Source organism: Notolepis coatsorum (assembly GCF_963971535.1).
Source record: "Notolepis coatsorum genome assembly, chromosome: 17".
In the NCBI taxonomy this organism is placed as follows: domain Eukaryota; kingdom Metazoa; phylum Chordata; class Actinopteri; order Aulopiformes; family Paralepididae; genus Notolepis; species Notolepis coatsorum.
Genome location: NC_140181.1, coordinates 107031290 through 107045051, shown reverse-complemented (window position 1 = coordinate 107045051; position 13762 = coordinate 107031290). Strand labels below are relative to the sequence as shown.

General features: G+C 43.1%; 1 protein-coding gene across 1 annotated transcript; it reads right to left on the bottom strand.

Annotated features, from left to right (window-relative positions):
• Nucleotides 1–391: 391 nt before the first annotated feature.
• Nucleotides 392–6062, bottom strand: gp9 (glycoprotein IX platelet). The gene is made up of 2 exons (XM_084334111.1): nucleotides 5882–6062; nucleotides 392–3476 (listed from the first exon to the last, which is right to left on the bottom strand). The coding sequence occupies exon 2, from the start codon at nucleotides 3473–3475 to the stop codon at nucleotides 2732–2734; it is 744 nt and encodes a 247-aa protein (XP_084190237.1). The 5' UTR covers nucleotide 3476; nucleotides 5882–6062; the 3' UTR covers nucleotides 392–2731.
• Between the last annotated feature and the right edge of the window lie 7700 nt (nucleotides 6063–13762).

The following is a 13762-nucleotide window of genomic DNA, read 5'->3' as shown; positions in this document are numbered from 1 at the left end:
TCACCTTCCGGTAATCGGTCCAATCACGTCTGACCAGTGAAAATGATTGGCCACTTTTGTAGCCAATGAAACTCTGCAAACGGGGATATATGACTCGAAAGCCATGTATTTCAAATGCTTCGTTCTGAGATTATTCTTCATACAGTAAATATTTTTTTCGTTAGTTTGGAGCTCGAAGGGGGAGGGGCCTGTGCTTTGTTTTTCAATGGGATACGTTTATGCTTCACTTACTCTGTTTCATTAATATTGAGAGTAAATCTGATCAAATCTGAAGATAGCTCTATGTGTAACCTTTCATTAGAGCCCAATATTTTGACTGTACGTTGAAGCGTTCAAGAGTTATAGCGTTTGGAGTCACATAGACATACCATTAGAAAAAAGGGGGGGGGGGGTTGTCTCAGCTGAACTGCAGAAACGGGATTTGGTACAGATTTCTAATTTTGTCAGTGTTGGTACAACCCCACATTGCTTGAAAACAATGCAAAACACTGGAAAAGGCCATTTTTACAATAGGGGACCCTTAAAAATTAAAAAAGCACTCGGAGTGATTCTTCCCGTTGTGGATGAAAATTTATAATGTTTCCTTTCAAAAGAGGCTAGCACTCATACATGTGCTATAAGTATAAAGTATAATAAATTGCAGATTACTTTGGGTATGCAATTCTCAGGCATTTTCTGAAAAATGTGCCCGCCTGTTAAGAGGTTAAACAGTATAAAGTACTTGAGAGTAGGGATGCTCGATATTGGCTTTTTTACCTATACCGATATTGTCCAACTCTTAATTTCCGATACCGATATCAACCGATACCGATATATGCAGGGTTCCCCCCAGAAAACAGAATAATTTCAGGTAATTAACATTACATATCTCTTGTTGTGGAATTAACACAACATTATACATACTTTTGACAATAAATAAAATCAGAATTTGTTCTTACTTGCTTAGTTAAATAAAATTTTGTATTTTTTTTAACAGATACCGATATTTTCCTATATCACATTTTAATGCCAATATCGGCCGATAATATCGGACATCCCTACTTGAGAGAATGAACTCTCTCCTAGCCGTCGACTCTCCTTAACCGCACCTGCTTCTCCAACTGTTCTTTTATATCGTTTCATGATATTTCCTCATCATCCTATTCAGTACAATTACCTATTTTTAAGTAACAGAGACTGCCTTATTTGACTATGTATTAATATGTATTTTCTTAAGCTTATGGCAATGTTTTAGATTTATGAAATCATCCTATATTTATTACAATGTTTTTTATGAAGTTATTACACATTTGACCTTTATTCTCAAGCTGACCTTTTATTCTTGCGTTTTTACTCCTCCATTTACTTGTTAAACACGTCAAGCCTATGCATGCATACCATCAGTACTGTAAGAACTCCCTGTTTGCTGTTCAGAGTGCAATATTGTCATTGAAGAGTGCCGTCTGTTTGCATCTGTGTAGCTATGTAACCATTGACCAGTGTTTGCGCAGAACAATGCTATTCATCCTCGTTAAATGTTACTGTATCCCTTGTACCATTGCTTTTGGTTTTTATGCATTTTGAATTTCGAATGCAAAAACTGTAACTAGCCATTTTACATTTATATTATAGAACTATAGCACAAGATCTTTTTTCATTGGAAGACTAAATCACCATGCATTTAATTTGATGCACCTTGTACTGTACTGTCCAGAAGTCAATGTTACCTGAACGAACATAGGTTGAGAAAGAATGCGTTGAAGTGTTAAGAGACGTCCACTAGATGAAGTGTTAAGAGACACCGTGTGGTAAAAAACTCAAAGAAGAAAATAAAGCCCATGTGTTCTCTTCCCCAGTCGCTGTGTTCTCTTCAATCATCCACTTTTACTAATCCATAATATACATTTTCTTCTTTTGTTTTTATTTCTCACAACTTAAATGAAACCTAAAACATACTATATAACAAAAACGGTCACAAAGTCATATCTAATTCTGCTGTCACAATCGAGTCATTACGGCATTGCAAATGAGGGAAAGATTGAATGAATGAATGAATGAAATCTTTATTTAACAGATTGCAGAATGGGTACAATACAGTACGGCTCAATACACACAATTGTTAAGGGGATACAGGCCAGAGAAAGACGTTTGTCTTGTTTACATCAGGGTCCCCCATTTTCAATTCATAATGACATTTATGACATACATGCAGGGCTTGACATTAACTTTTTGGCTCACTAGCCACTGTGGCTAGTGGTTTTCCAAAGTCACTAGCCACTCAGCATTTTCACCAGCCAAAAATCACCACACTAAATAATTTTTTCATCAATACGTTCCCATTTTATAGCGTGATGATGAATAGGTTTAAAATCAAAATGCATATGATCGGTATCATGAGTTGTAGTATTATGTAGTATCACTTGGATTGACTTAATTATTGCCGATGCCTTTTGTAGACTACAATTTTTTTTCATAGAAAAAAAGTCACCGGCCACTGTGGCCGGTAGAATGACAGAGTTACCGGCCACAGCCGAATTCTACCAGCATTTGGCCGGTGGTCAGGTGTTAATGTCAAGCCCTGCATACATGACATCATGACATTTATGGCATCATAGGGACATACAGGTATATAGTTTGAAGGAAATTAGCTCAATTCCAGACACTCAATTCCAGGCAGACAAATACAATAACCTGAGACTGACATGCACTGGTTAACAAAAAACTAAAAGTGCACAACATTTCTCAAGTAGACTTAATCTTTATGTTGGTGCTTCTTATGCAAGACGTCCAGGACTTGCGGCAGTAACTCCACGTTGAGCAGCGTCCTCTCTGGGTCCTCCGTCCAGGTGAGAGACACCGAGTCACTGCTGCTGTCCCCTGACCGCAGGCCGCGCAGCCTCTTCCTGTGTTTAGGTTTCAGGGATCTCAAGGAGTCCGCCTCGAACCCTGCGTGTCTCTCGTCGATGTCCAGAGTGAAGGTGGTGTTCTTGGCTAGTCTCAGACTCCACAGCAGCATGGCGATGAGGCCGCACAACATCACCCCCGCCAGGGGCTCGTAGACCCCGCCGGCGCAGTCCGGCCGCGCGCAGGAGCGGAAGTGGTCGTCGGCGAGGTCGGCGACGGCCGCGTGCGCCACAGAGCTGGGCGTGGCACACGTGGGGCTGCCGCCGGAAACAGCGGCTCCGTTCCTCCGCAGCCAGAGCCTCAGGTACTGGATCCCGCAGCCACAGTGGAACGGGTTCCCGGAGAGGGAGACCACCTTCAGGCCGGGCAGCCCGTCGAACACGCCCGGGGGCACTGCGGTGAGCCGGTTGTCCTGCAGGTGGAGCTCTGCCGTGTCCCAGGGGAGGCCAGGCGGCACCTCCGTGAGGCCCAGGGAGCTGCAGTTGACCCGGAGCCCGGCGGGCCGCAGCAGGGTGGGGGAACAGAGGCAGCGCTGAGCGACGGCACCGGAGGTCAAGAAGAGGAAGAGGGCTAGCCCTGAACTGGAGAGCATCCTGCGGGGAGAGGAGTACATACGTGATGTCAAACACACATGTCTTACGTGTCTTACACATGTCTTATCTAGAACGACAAGGATGGGATTCACAATGTGCACACTGTACAGTATTACGGGACAGTGACGGAGCAGAGGGGTCTTCTAAACACTCTAAATTGTGAGATTCATACACTGTACATACAAAGGTAAATGGTGCATTGATATAGCACTTTCATCCAAAGCGCTTTACAACTTTGGGTAGAGATTACTTGGAAAGAATTAAGGCAATTCAAGTCATTTTATTATTGTGCACTTTGCTACCAAGTAGGTGTGTAACGATGCATCGATCCTAATGTGACGATTCAACTGCATCGATTTGAAAATGTTCGAATCTATTAGAATCGAAGTAAAAACGTAATAAAAAATAAAATAAATTATGTTTATTTCTTTTGGTGTATTGTTTTTATTGACCTATAGTCCATTCATGCTGAGTGAATCAGTTCCCCCAGCCACATTTGTGTATACAATTTGTTTGGGGGAATTAACTGATATAATGTATCAAATCGAATCGTGGTCAAATGAAGAGATTTCATGATGCATTGAATCGTTGCCTGAAGAATCGTAATCGAATCTAATCGTTGTGAGGTCGAATCGTTACACCTCTACTGTGCCTATCCGTGGAACCCATTATGCTAATATGTCTATACGAACAATATCACTTAATCTTAGTAGTACCCTTCCTGCTGACTTGTACAGAACCTGGACGTGGCTTTGGATAGAAGTGTCAGCTAAATGACTAAATGTGAATGTAATGTAAAGTTCATTCAACTGAAAAACATTAGCTGAATTCACTTGTGTACATTTTCAATGAATGCAAAAAATGAGTTTGAGTTGACTCGGGTTATTTAAATTATTGTAATATTGATCTTGCTAAACGTACTGTACAAACTCTAAATAAAAACCGAATCTATTTAGTGTAACGCGAGGTTAACCCGTAGTAGCCACAAACAACAAATGTGAGCACATGTGAGCTGAAACAACAGCCACTTATTCTCTTTCTAACCGTTTAAAATGCTGTGCACAAATTAATGAGATAATAGACCGGTGGTTCCACCAGTTAATTACTGAGGGTTGAGAGGCCCACCACCAAGAGTGTCAAGCCAGCATCAAACACATGTAGATTGATTGATTGATTGAAAACTTTATTAACAGATTGCAGAATGGGTACAATACAGTACAGCTCAATACACACAATTGTTAAGGGGATGCAGACCAGAGAAAGACTTTCGTCTTGTTTACATCAGGGTCCCCCATTTTCAATTCATCAGGACATATATGACATACATGACATACAGATAGTCAGTACTGCTACATCTATACATTTATGACATACCAGATTTGCAAATACAGTACTGTTTGTGATACAGAAGGAGTCAGGAAAAGGGAGTATATACATTTGACATAGAAACTGTACATTGGAGGAGGTTGGGTAGGTGGGGGTTGGGTACACTGGGATATTGACAACCATACTGGGTAATCTACATTGGAGGTGGTTGGGGGGGGGGGGGCACACTGTATAAACAAGCAAAACTGTACATTGAGGGGGGGGGGGGAGACACTGTACAAACAAACAAAATTGTACATTGGACTATTGACAAAACCATACTAGGTAAATGACTGTACATTGGAGGGGGTTGGGTTAGGATATTTACAGGGGCCAGTGTTGAATTGCAGTCTCCCGTAGGTGTCCCTTGAGAGAGGTTTTGAAAGTGGGTAGTGATCCACATTCCTTTACAGCTTTGGGTAGGGCGTTCCACATTGATGTGGCATAATTGCGAAACGTGTTTAGTCCCTTATTTGAGCCGAATCTGGGTTTAACATGATTTGTGGAGCTCCCTCTGGTGTTGTGATCGTGGTATTAACTGACCTTTGGGAAGTATTTTGACATGTACATGGGTACCTTGGTCGTGTAGTGTATCTTGTAGACCAGGCCCATTGCAAGTTGCTGTACTCTGTCATCTACTCTAAGCCATCCTAGGTTGTCAAAGTGGGCAGGGGTGAGGTGGGTTCTAGGAGTAAGGTCAAGCAGTAGTCTGACCAGTTTGTTTTGTTTTGTAATTTTGTTTTTAGCGCCTTTGAGGTGCTTTGGTACCATGAGGTGCAAGCATAGTCATAGTACCCCTGAATGAGTGCTCCTGCCAGAGTCTTCAGGGTATTCTTGTTTACCAGAGAGGAGATCCGGTACAAGTAGAAGGTTTGCATCTTGTACTTTAGGTTGTATATTTTCTTGTATAGTATTTGGACTTTATTCTTTTTACTTTTGTACAGTATGAAGCACATTCTCATGGGGCTCATACAGAACCAAGCATGTCACTGTAATGTACTTTATATGTGACAAATAAAACAAAACTTAAACGGACATACCTTTCAGTGTCGAGCCAACATGGAAGTCGGTGCTTTTGATTCCTGTCATTCTTGAGGTCGGTGCTGTCCCAGCCCAGTCCACAGGTCTTCCTTCAAAACATATATCCTGTTGTTATTATTAACTACTTTCCACGTCGTAACTTGCATATTTCTTCCTCAACTCTCTACTGAATATTCAAACAACACAACAACACTCGTTACGGTGCCGCGTCAGACGGCGCGCGCCTGTGGCTGTTGAGGGAAGATAAGAGTTTATCTACCAAGTTTCAAGTTCAAGTTTTGTTCTATTTCTCACATAAGGTATACATGTACATTACAGTGAACTGCTTGGTTCTGTATGAGCCTCCTGACAATGTGCTTCATACAGGAAAAAAAAGGAAAAATAAATAAAGTCCAAACACTACAAAATAATACAATATACAAACTAAAGTACAACCAACTTTTTTTTTAATGCAAAAATTAGATATATATTTTTTATACATATTATATATTTTATATTTTTGTAAGATAAAATATGGTATAGTGTTAAAAGTGTCTAAAGTGAATGTTTAAAAAGGTGAGTGTTTAAATAACATTGGTCACAATCACCCACTTTAATTTATTGGGGGGATTCCAGTAGAACTAATCGATGTAGGCCTACAGTAGATACTCTTTTAGTATACACCTACAGATGGGCACATTTACATTGTTTTGTGTTCTCAGCATTACCTCTCAACGGTATCGGCCGCATGCACATCATTATGTCCATCTTACAGTACCTGTACAGTAGGTGTGAGACTTTGGAGTGGAGACCTGCTTCTACAGGATTATTACAGCCAGACATGTTTGGAGCCTGCAGCGCCATCTATGGGCCGCATGTTGAATAACTTCTGAGCACACGTCATTTTGACAGATTCGATTTTAGCCGAAAGTGTCAGTGTGATTTACTGTAGGCTCGTTTCTGAGGAACTATATAGGCCTACAGTATCACACGACATTAGTATTTTATGTTTCTCTTTTATTACTTGTGTGATTTTATTACTGCACCTTAAGTTTGAGTCCCAAATCTCATTGTGTGCAAATATAATGACAATAAAGTACAATCTAATCTAATCAATCTAATCTAATCTAATTTGAATGCTGCTTGAGGCCAACCAAAACAGAGCAGGTACTTCTTTTCTCACCAGTAGGTGGCGGAATGGCATAAATCTTACCTCTCAACTTCTAATAGAAAGAAACTTGAAACTTGAACTTGAAACTAATACATTTGAATGTCTGCCCTCTAGTGGAAGCACTGCAGCATTGAAAGGGAAGGGCAGGGAAGGGCTAGAAGCGTGATTTTTTTCCGTAGCCTATGTTTACGAAGACGCTCTCTGATTGGCTAGCAGTGTACAGCGAAGACCCTCTCTGATTGGTTTAGCGCCGAAGGGTCTCTTCCGCCTTGTACATATATATTCTCTGCTTCAAAGTGGTTATGCGTTGGCCCTATTTCGAAGTGGGTTATGCTTAGAGTTAAGGTTAAGGTTAGGGTTAGGGTTAAGGTTAGGGTTAAGGAACAACATATCAATTGTTGTTGAATATGCGGAAGAGACCCTTCGGCGCTAAACCAATCAGAGAGGGTCTTCGCTGTACGCGGCTAGCCAATCAGAGAGCGTCTTCGCAAACATAGGCTACGGAAAAAAATCACACGGGCTAGAAAGGGAATATCACCCATTTTAAGAACGTACATGTTGTTCCTTCCTGTGACCCGGAAGTAATTCAATCAATATTCCTCAATGACACTATTTCCTGAAGTTAGTGTGAGGCTTCTGGAGCGAGCAAATGACTCCACACTCCAAGTTAGGCTTATATTCTAGTATTGCTAATATATCTGAATCAGAATTTTAACCAAATTTTAGTTGTAAAAAAATTGCATTAACACATCCACCGCAAAAAACTGCTTACGACGGGTTTCAAGGTCATGCGAATTCCGCCATTCCACGGCGTACGACGTTATTGAGATCATATTTCATTTTTTCGACATGGTATTCATATTCCCCTCACCCAGCCTCGGCTGAGACAGTGGGACTCGGCACAACCATGCAACGCTTCAATACTGCCGCCTGGTGGATGATCGGGTGAGTTACAACCGGAAATGGATCTCTGGTGATCTCCGTGCATCTGGGAAATGCGTCCGGCAGGCACATATTGTTGCGGGACTCTAGACACACATCCGTGTATATGGATCGCTGCCATAACTCAATCGATATGATTTGGGCATTTATTTCGCCATACAAACCGGAAATGGATCTAGTAGATCGCCGTCAAATAAGTGGGATCTTTTTCCTCCAGTCTCATCGGCGAACGGTAAGAGGACAGTAACGTTACTTTCAGCGTGTTTGTTTATTATTATTAATGCAAACTGCTCTGATCAATATATCACCCATACTACATAAAGCATTTACTGACGATCACAGAATTATAAACGACCCCCCCCCACCCCCGTTCATCCGCGCATGATGAGTCATAACGTTTAGGATCATGTACAGTTGAACATTTTAATATAGCGTGTATCGGCAACAAACGGTAGTTGATAATCTATATATGCGTTTATGCCTATAACTCACGTTCTAGGAATTACTGCAGAAAACGATAAAAACATATTTATATTCTAGACGGTATTTTCGTATGAATCTATGAATGAAAAAGTATAACGTTCCTACATCCTGAACGATAGATAATCGATATTGAATGGGCCATAGTAATGTCAATTTAGCAATACAATTTAAAAAGTTATAGCCCTGCAAAGAAGGTGAACATCTCCATAGGCTTAGAGTGGTGGCAGAGAGTGGTATGAGAGGGGCACACTGCGTGGCAGTTAATGTGTTAAGTAAAAAAATTAAAAATGCATATACTTTTAAATCAAGGCAAGAATAACTTGGGACCCACATGTCAATAACACTGGTATTGTCATTTATAATGGTTGGCCCCACCTCCTTTTTAATTCAGCCTCTCTATATCAGTAAGGCCTCCATTAAAGAATAAGTGTGAGAGAGACCCGAGACAGGAAGCTAACCTAAAGTGCATCACAACAATCTAGATCAACAGAAGAGAGAAGTGAGAAAGAAAAAAGAACACACACCCAAAAATAGTGTAATTGGAACTATTTTCTTAAGTCTCTTGTCCTAGACGAGTATAGCTTTACACCAGAGATAACACGTGTATACCATAAGTCATATATTTGTTTATTTTGCGTTCTCAACATGGTCACATTTGAAGTTTTACATTAACGGGGGACTTACTGGCTCACTACTCACTGTACAAACAGAATGCACATTGAAATGAGGCCACTCTTGTCTTTCCCTTTTGAAAAATGTCTCCCGCCTGCCAGAACAGCTTGCAGAATGATGGGATGTGTGTGTGTGTGTGTGTGTGTGTGTGTGTGTGTGTGTGTGTGTGTGTGTGTGTGTGTGTGTGTGTGTGTGTGTGTGTGTGTGTATGTATGTACAGAATGTATGTGTGTATGTGTGTGTGTGTGTGTGTGTGTGTGTGTGTGTATGTATGTACAGAATGTATGTGTGAATGTATGTGTGTGTGTGTGTGTGTGTGTGTGTATGTGTGTGTGTGTATGTATGTACAGAATGTATGTGTGTATGTGTGTGTGTGTGTGTGTATGTGTGTGTGTGTGTGTGTGTGTGTGTGTGTGTGTGTGTGTGTGTGTGTGTGTGTGTGTGTGTGTGTGTGTGTGTGTGTGTGTGTGTGTGTGTGTGTGTGTGTGTGTGTGTGTGTGTGTGTGTGTGTGTGTGTGTGTGTGTGGGGACGGGAGGGGGAGGGAGGGAGGGTCGAGTGAGAGAGTTTCAGTGGATGTAAAATGGCAGCCAACTTTCTAACAGTCTGTTTTTGAGCTCCACAGTGAGTGACAGCTCAGCACAGTCGGGAGGAGGAGACGAGCGATATGTTCATAATCATCACCTCTGATCCTTCTAGCGAGGCCACGGGTAAAGATTACATCCTGAACTTTACTGCAGATATTGTATCAGAATAAAGTAGTGATCATATACACATTATTTACATTATTACCTTTTTTTTTTCTCTTCTTCTTCTTCTTCTCTCTCTCTCCCCACTTGGTCCCTTTACAACGTCATAGATAAACCCTCTCCTTCCAATAAGTGCTTCGTTTCGCACATCAGGTCCCCCCTATTATATACACAATGACGGCCCTCAGGCGACCTTGAACGGAAGTGCAATGGTTTTCATGTTTGCTCTTTATACAAATGGCTGTGTCAAGATGAAATGCATGCTGTGCTCCGATAACAATCATCTTGAAAACATGGAACAGCAAGAGCAAGTCAACATCAGGACATTTCCAAAGAAAAACAATGAAAAGAAAAAAAAGGAGAGGTCAAATATTTTTTTTTTTTTTACAGGCTGAATTTTTCGTTGCCGTCATCTCACAGTGAATAGGACACGCGGTGCATCGGGTCCATGCAGTGCATTGTGGGGGTATCTTCTGGTGTTTCACGAGGACCGCTGTCCTCACATCATCATGAAAGCACTACAAACACACACACCAACAGAAGAAGCATGTCTGCTTCCACACATCATCCCGGAATCTCGGTTATAGAATATGAAATCAATAGACACATTCGATTGACCATTAACGTCCCGTATATGCGATATGTTCATCCTCTGCATCTCCTTCCAGTAGAATAGGAATATAAGTCTCTCAGGAGGAGAGACGTCGAGAGTAAAGCCTGACTTATGGTTATGGTTTTTTTTGTTTGTTTTTGTTTTTTTAAGTGAATGTTAAAATACATTTACAACCTGAATATTGGGACAGTTGACTCTCACTAATTTACACACTATAATATATTCTTATTTGTAGAATGTATAAAGTTATTATTCTTTACAGATACCCAGTTCCTTTTGTTTCGTTTTTGCATTTCATTGTTGTATATTATAACTGCATTTCATGAAAAAAAAAAAAAAAAATGAAAGTGTTCTTTCATAATGTGCTTATCCAGCAAAATAGTTCTGTTCAGCCCAAGGGAAGCATATTCCTTTTTATTAAAATATATACACACATTCCTCTCTCTCCACCATGAACTCTCTTTAAGTAAGTATTTACTGTATATATTCTGTGAAATGAAAAAGATCTTTTTATTTTCTCTTTTTCATTTTTTTGTTTTGTTTTTTTCACCTGAATCTCTTCCTGGACAACTTGATAACAGACTTCCAGCCGTCTGCCTTTTGAACATGATTGCACTTAAAGTCGCTATGGTAACACTGATTTCTTTTTTTCCTTCTTCTTGTTATACAATGTGCCGAGGAAAGCCTCACATCAATAACATTACATGCAAAATCACTTATTTAGACATTCCACTGAACTCCGGGACTGCGTCTCTCGAGAGACTGTGAGGGACAGTCGCACGTTTAAGAGAAAGACGGACAGGGGGGGGGGGGGGGGGGGGGGTCCAGACTAAATAAATAATGACACGACGTGGAAACTGGACAAACCGGAGGGACACCTTGCTCGTTTTCAATGTACAAAATCAGTACGAAGATATTGCACATCTGATAAAAAAAAAATAAGAAAAGAAAAAAAAAAGTACTTCACTAGGAAAGAGCTTTTTTTTTTTTTAATTCACCCGCACCCCAAAATCTGGTCGGTGAATAAAATTAAACGTACACTAAACGAGGCAAAAGCTAAAATCCTAACGTATTACCATTTTTGATTATAGGGAGTCAAGGAAGCAGCTGTTGCGTATGTATATATATGGGTAGAGGCAGTGGGCTGAGAAGGTAGAGCGGTCGTCTGGTAATCTGAAGGTTACCGGGTTCGATTCCGGCTCCTCCAGACTTCCTGTTTCGAAGTGTCCCCCCTATAACTGCTGCTGACGCTCCAAGAGTCCCCCCTATAACTGCTGCTGACGCTCCAAGAGTCCCCCCTATAACTGCTGCTGACGCTCCGAAGAGTCCCCCCTATAACTGCTGCTGACGCTCCAAGTGTCCCCCCTATAACTGCTGCTGACGCTCCAAGTGTCCCCCCTATAACTGCTGCTGACGCTCCAAGAGTCCCCCCTATAACTGCTGCTGACGCTCCGAAGAGTCCCCCCTATAACTGCTGCTGACGCTCCAAGTGTCCCCCCTATAACTGCTGCTGACGCTCCAAGTGTCCCCCCTATAACTGCTGCTGACGCTCCAAGTGTCCCCCCTATAACTGCTGCTGACGCTCCAAGAGTCCCCCCTATAACTGCTGCTGACGCTCCAAGTGTCCCCCCTATAACTGCTGCTGACGCTCCAAGAGTCCCCCCTATAACTGCTGCTGACGCTCGAAGTGTCCCCCCTATAACTGCTGCTGACGCTCCAAGTGTCCCCCCTATAACTGCTGCTGACGCTCCAAGTGTCCCCCCTATAACTGCTGCTGACGCTCCAAGTGTCCCCCCCTATAACTGCTGCTGACGCTCGAAGTGTCCCCCCTATAACTGCTGCTGACGCTCCAAGAGTCCCCCCTATAACTGCTGCTGACGCTCCAAGTGTCCCCCCCTATAACTGCTGCTGACGCTCCAAGTGTCCCCCCTATAACTGCTGCTGACGCTCCAAGTGTCCCCCCTATAACTGCTGCTGACGGCTCGAAGTGTCCCCCCTATAACTGCTGCTGACGCTCGAAGTGTCCCCCCTATAACTGCTGCTGACGCTCCAAGTGTCCCCCCTATAACTGCTGCTGACGCTCCAAGAGTCCCCCCTATAACTGCTGCTGACGGCTCGAAGTGTCCCCCCTATAACTGCTGCTGACGCTCCAAGTGTCCCCCCTATAACTGCTGCTGACGCTCCAAGTGTCCCCCCTATAACTGCTGCTGACGCTCCAAGAGTCCCCCCTATAACTGCTGCTGACGGCTCGAAGTGTCCCCCCTATAACTGCTGCTGACGCTCGAAGTGTCCCCCCTATAACTGCTGCTGACGCTCCAAGAGTCCCCCCTATAACTGCTGCTGACGCTCCAAGAGTCCCCCCTATAACTGCTGCTGACGCTCCAAGAGTCCCCCCTATAACTGCTGCTGACGGCTCGAAGTGTCCCCCCTATAACTGCTGCTGACGCTCGAAGTGTCCCCCCTATAACTGCTGCTGACGGCTCGAAGTGTCCCCCCTATAACTGCTGCTGACGGCTCGAAGTGTCCCCCCTATAACTGCTGCTGACGGCTCGAAGTGTCCCCCCTATAACTGCTGCTGACGCTCCAAGAGTCCCCCCTATAACTGCTGCTGACGCTCGAAGTGTCCCCCCTATAACTGCTGCTGACGGCTCGAAGTGTCCCCCCTATAACTGCTGCTGACGCTCGAAGTGTCCCCCCTATAACTGCTGCTGACGCTCGAAGTGTCCCCCCTATAACTGCTGCTGACGGCTCTAAGTGTCCCCCCTATAACCCCATCGGCGAGCGTGTGAGAACGTGAGGCATAAGTAGTAAAGCGCGTTCGGGGTGGTCAGAAGACTCGTTAAGAGAGGCGCTATAGAAATGCAGTCCGTTTAGCGCGTTGGGGGCAAAGAGACAGATACAGTATAATGTGCTGTGGGCTCCACCGGTAAAGAGAGACAGGAAGATCCAATGGTGACTTCTGTCTCGATACAAATCTTAAGACTTCTCACTCTACTACTGAGCTTCGAGTTGGTAAACAAGAGTTTAAAAAGGGACCCACCACCAACGCGGCATGTTATTGAACAGAAGAGCTGGACGACCGCACCAGGATAAAGGTCTCCGATCACCAGCGTTTTGAGGCACATTATGCTACAGCTGCACTCCGTGACTCTCTCGGATCCATTTTGAAAAGGCAAATATTCCAGAATAGATGATAGGCTGGACTGGATGGGGGGTTCACTCCTTCTCAGATGTTACACTACGTCTCCTCTGTCACCATAGACTCAGTATAAT

What these genes read in the sequence shown, in the direction of transcription:
- gp9 (XM_084334111.1), bottom strand. Translation starts at nt 3,475, where the DNA reads ATGCTCTCCAGTTCAGGGCTAGCCCTCTTCCTCTTCTTGACCTCCGGT.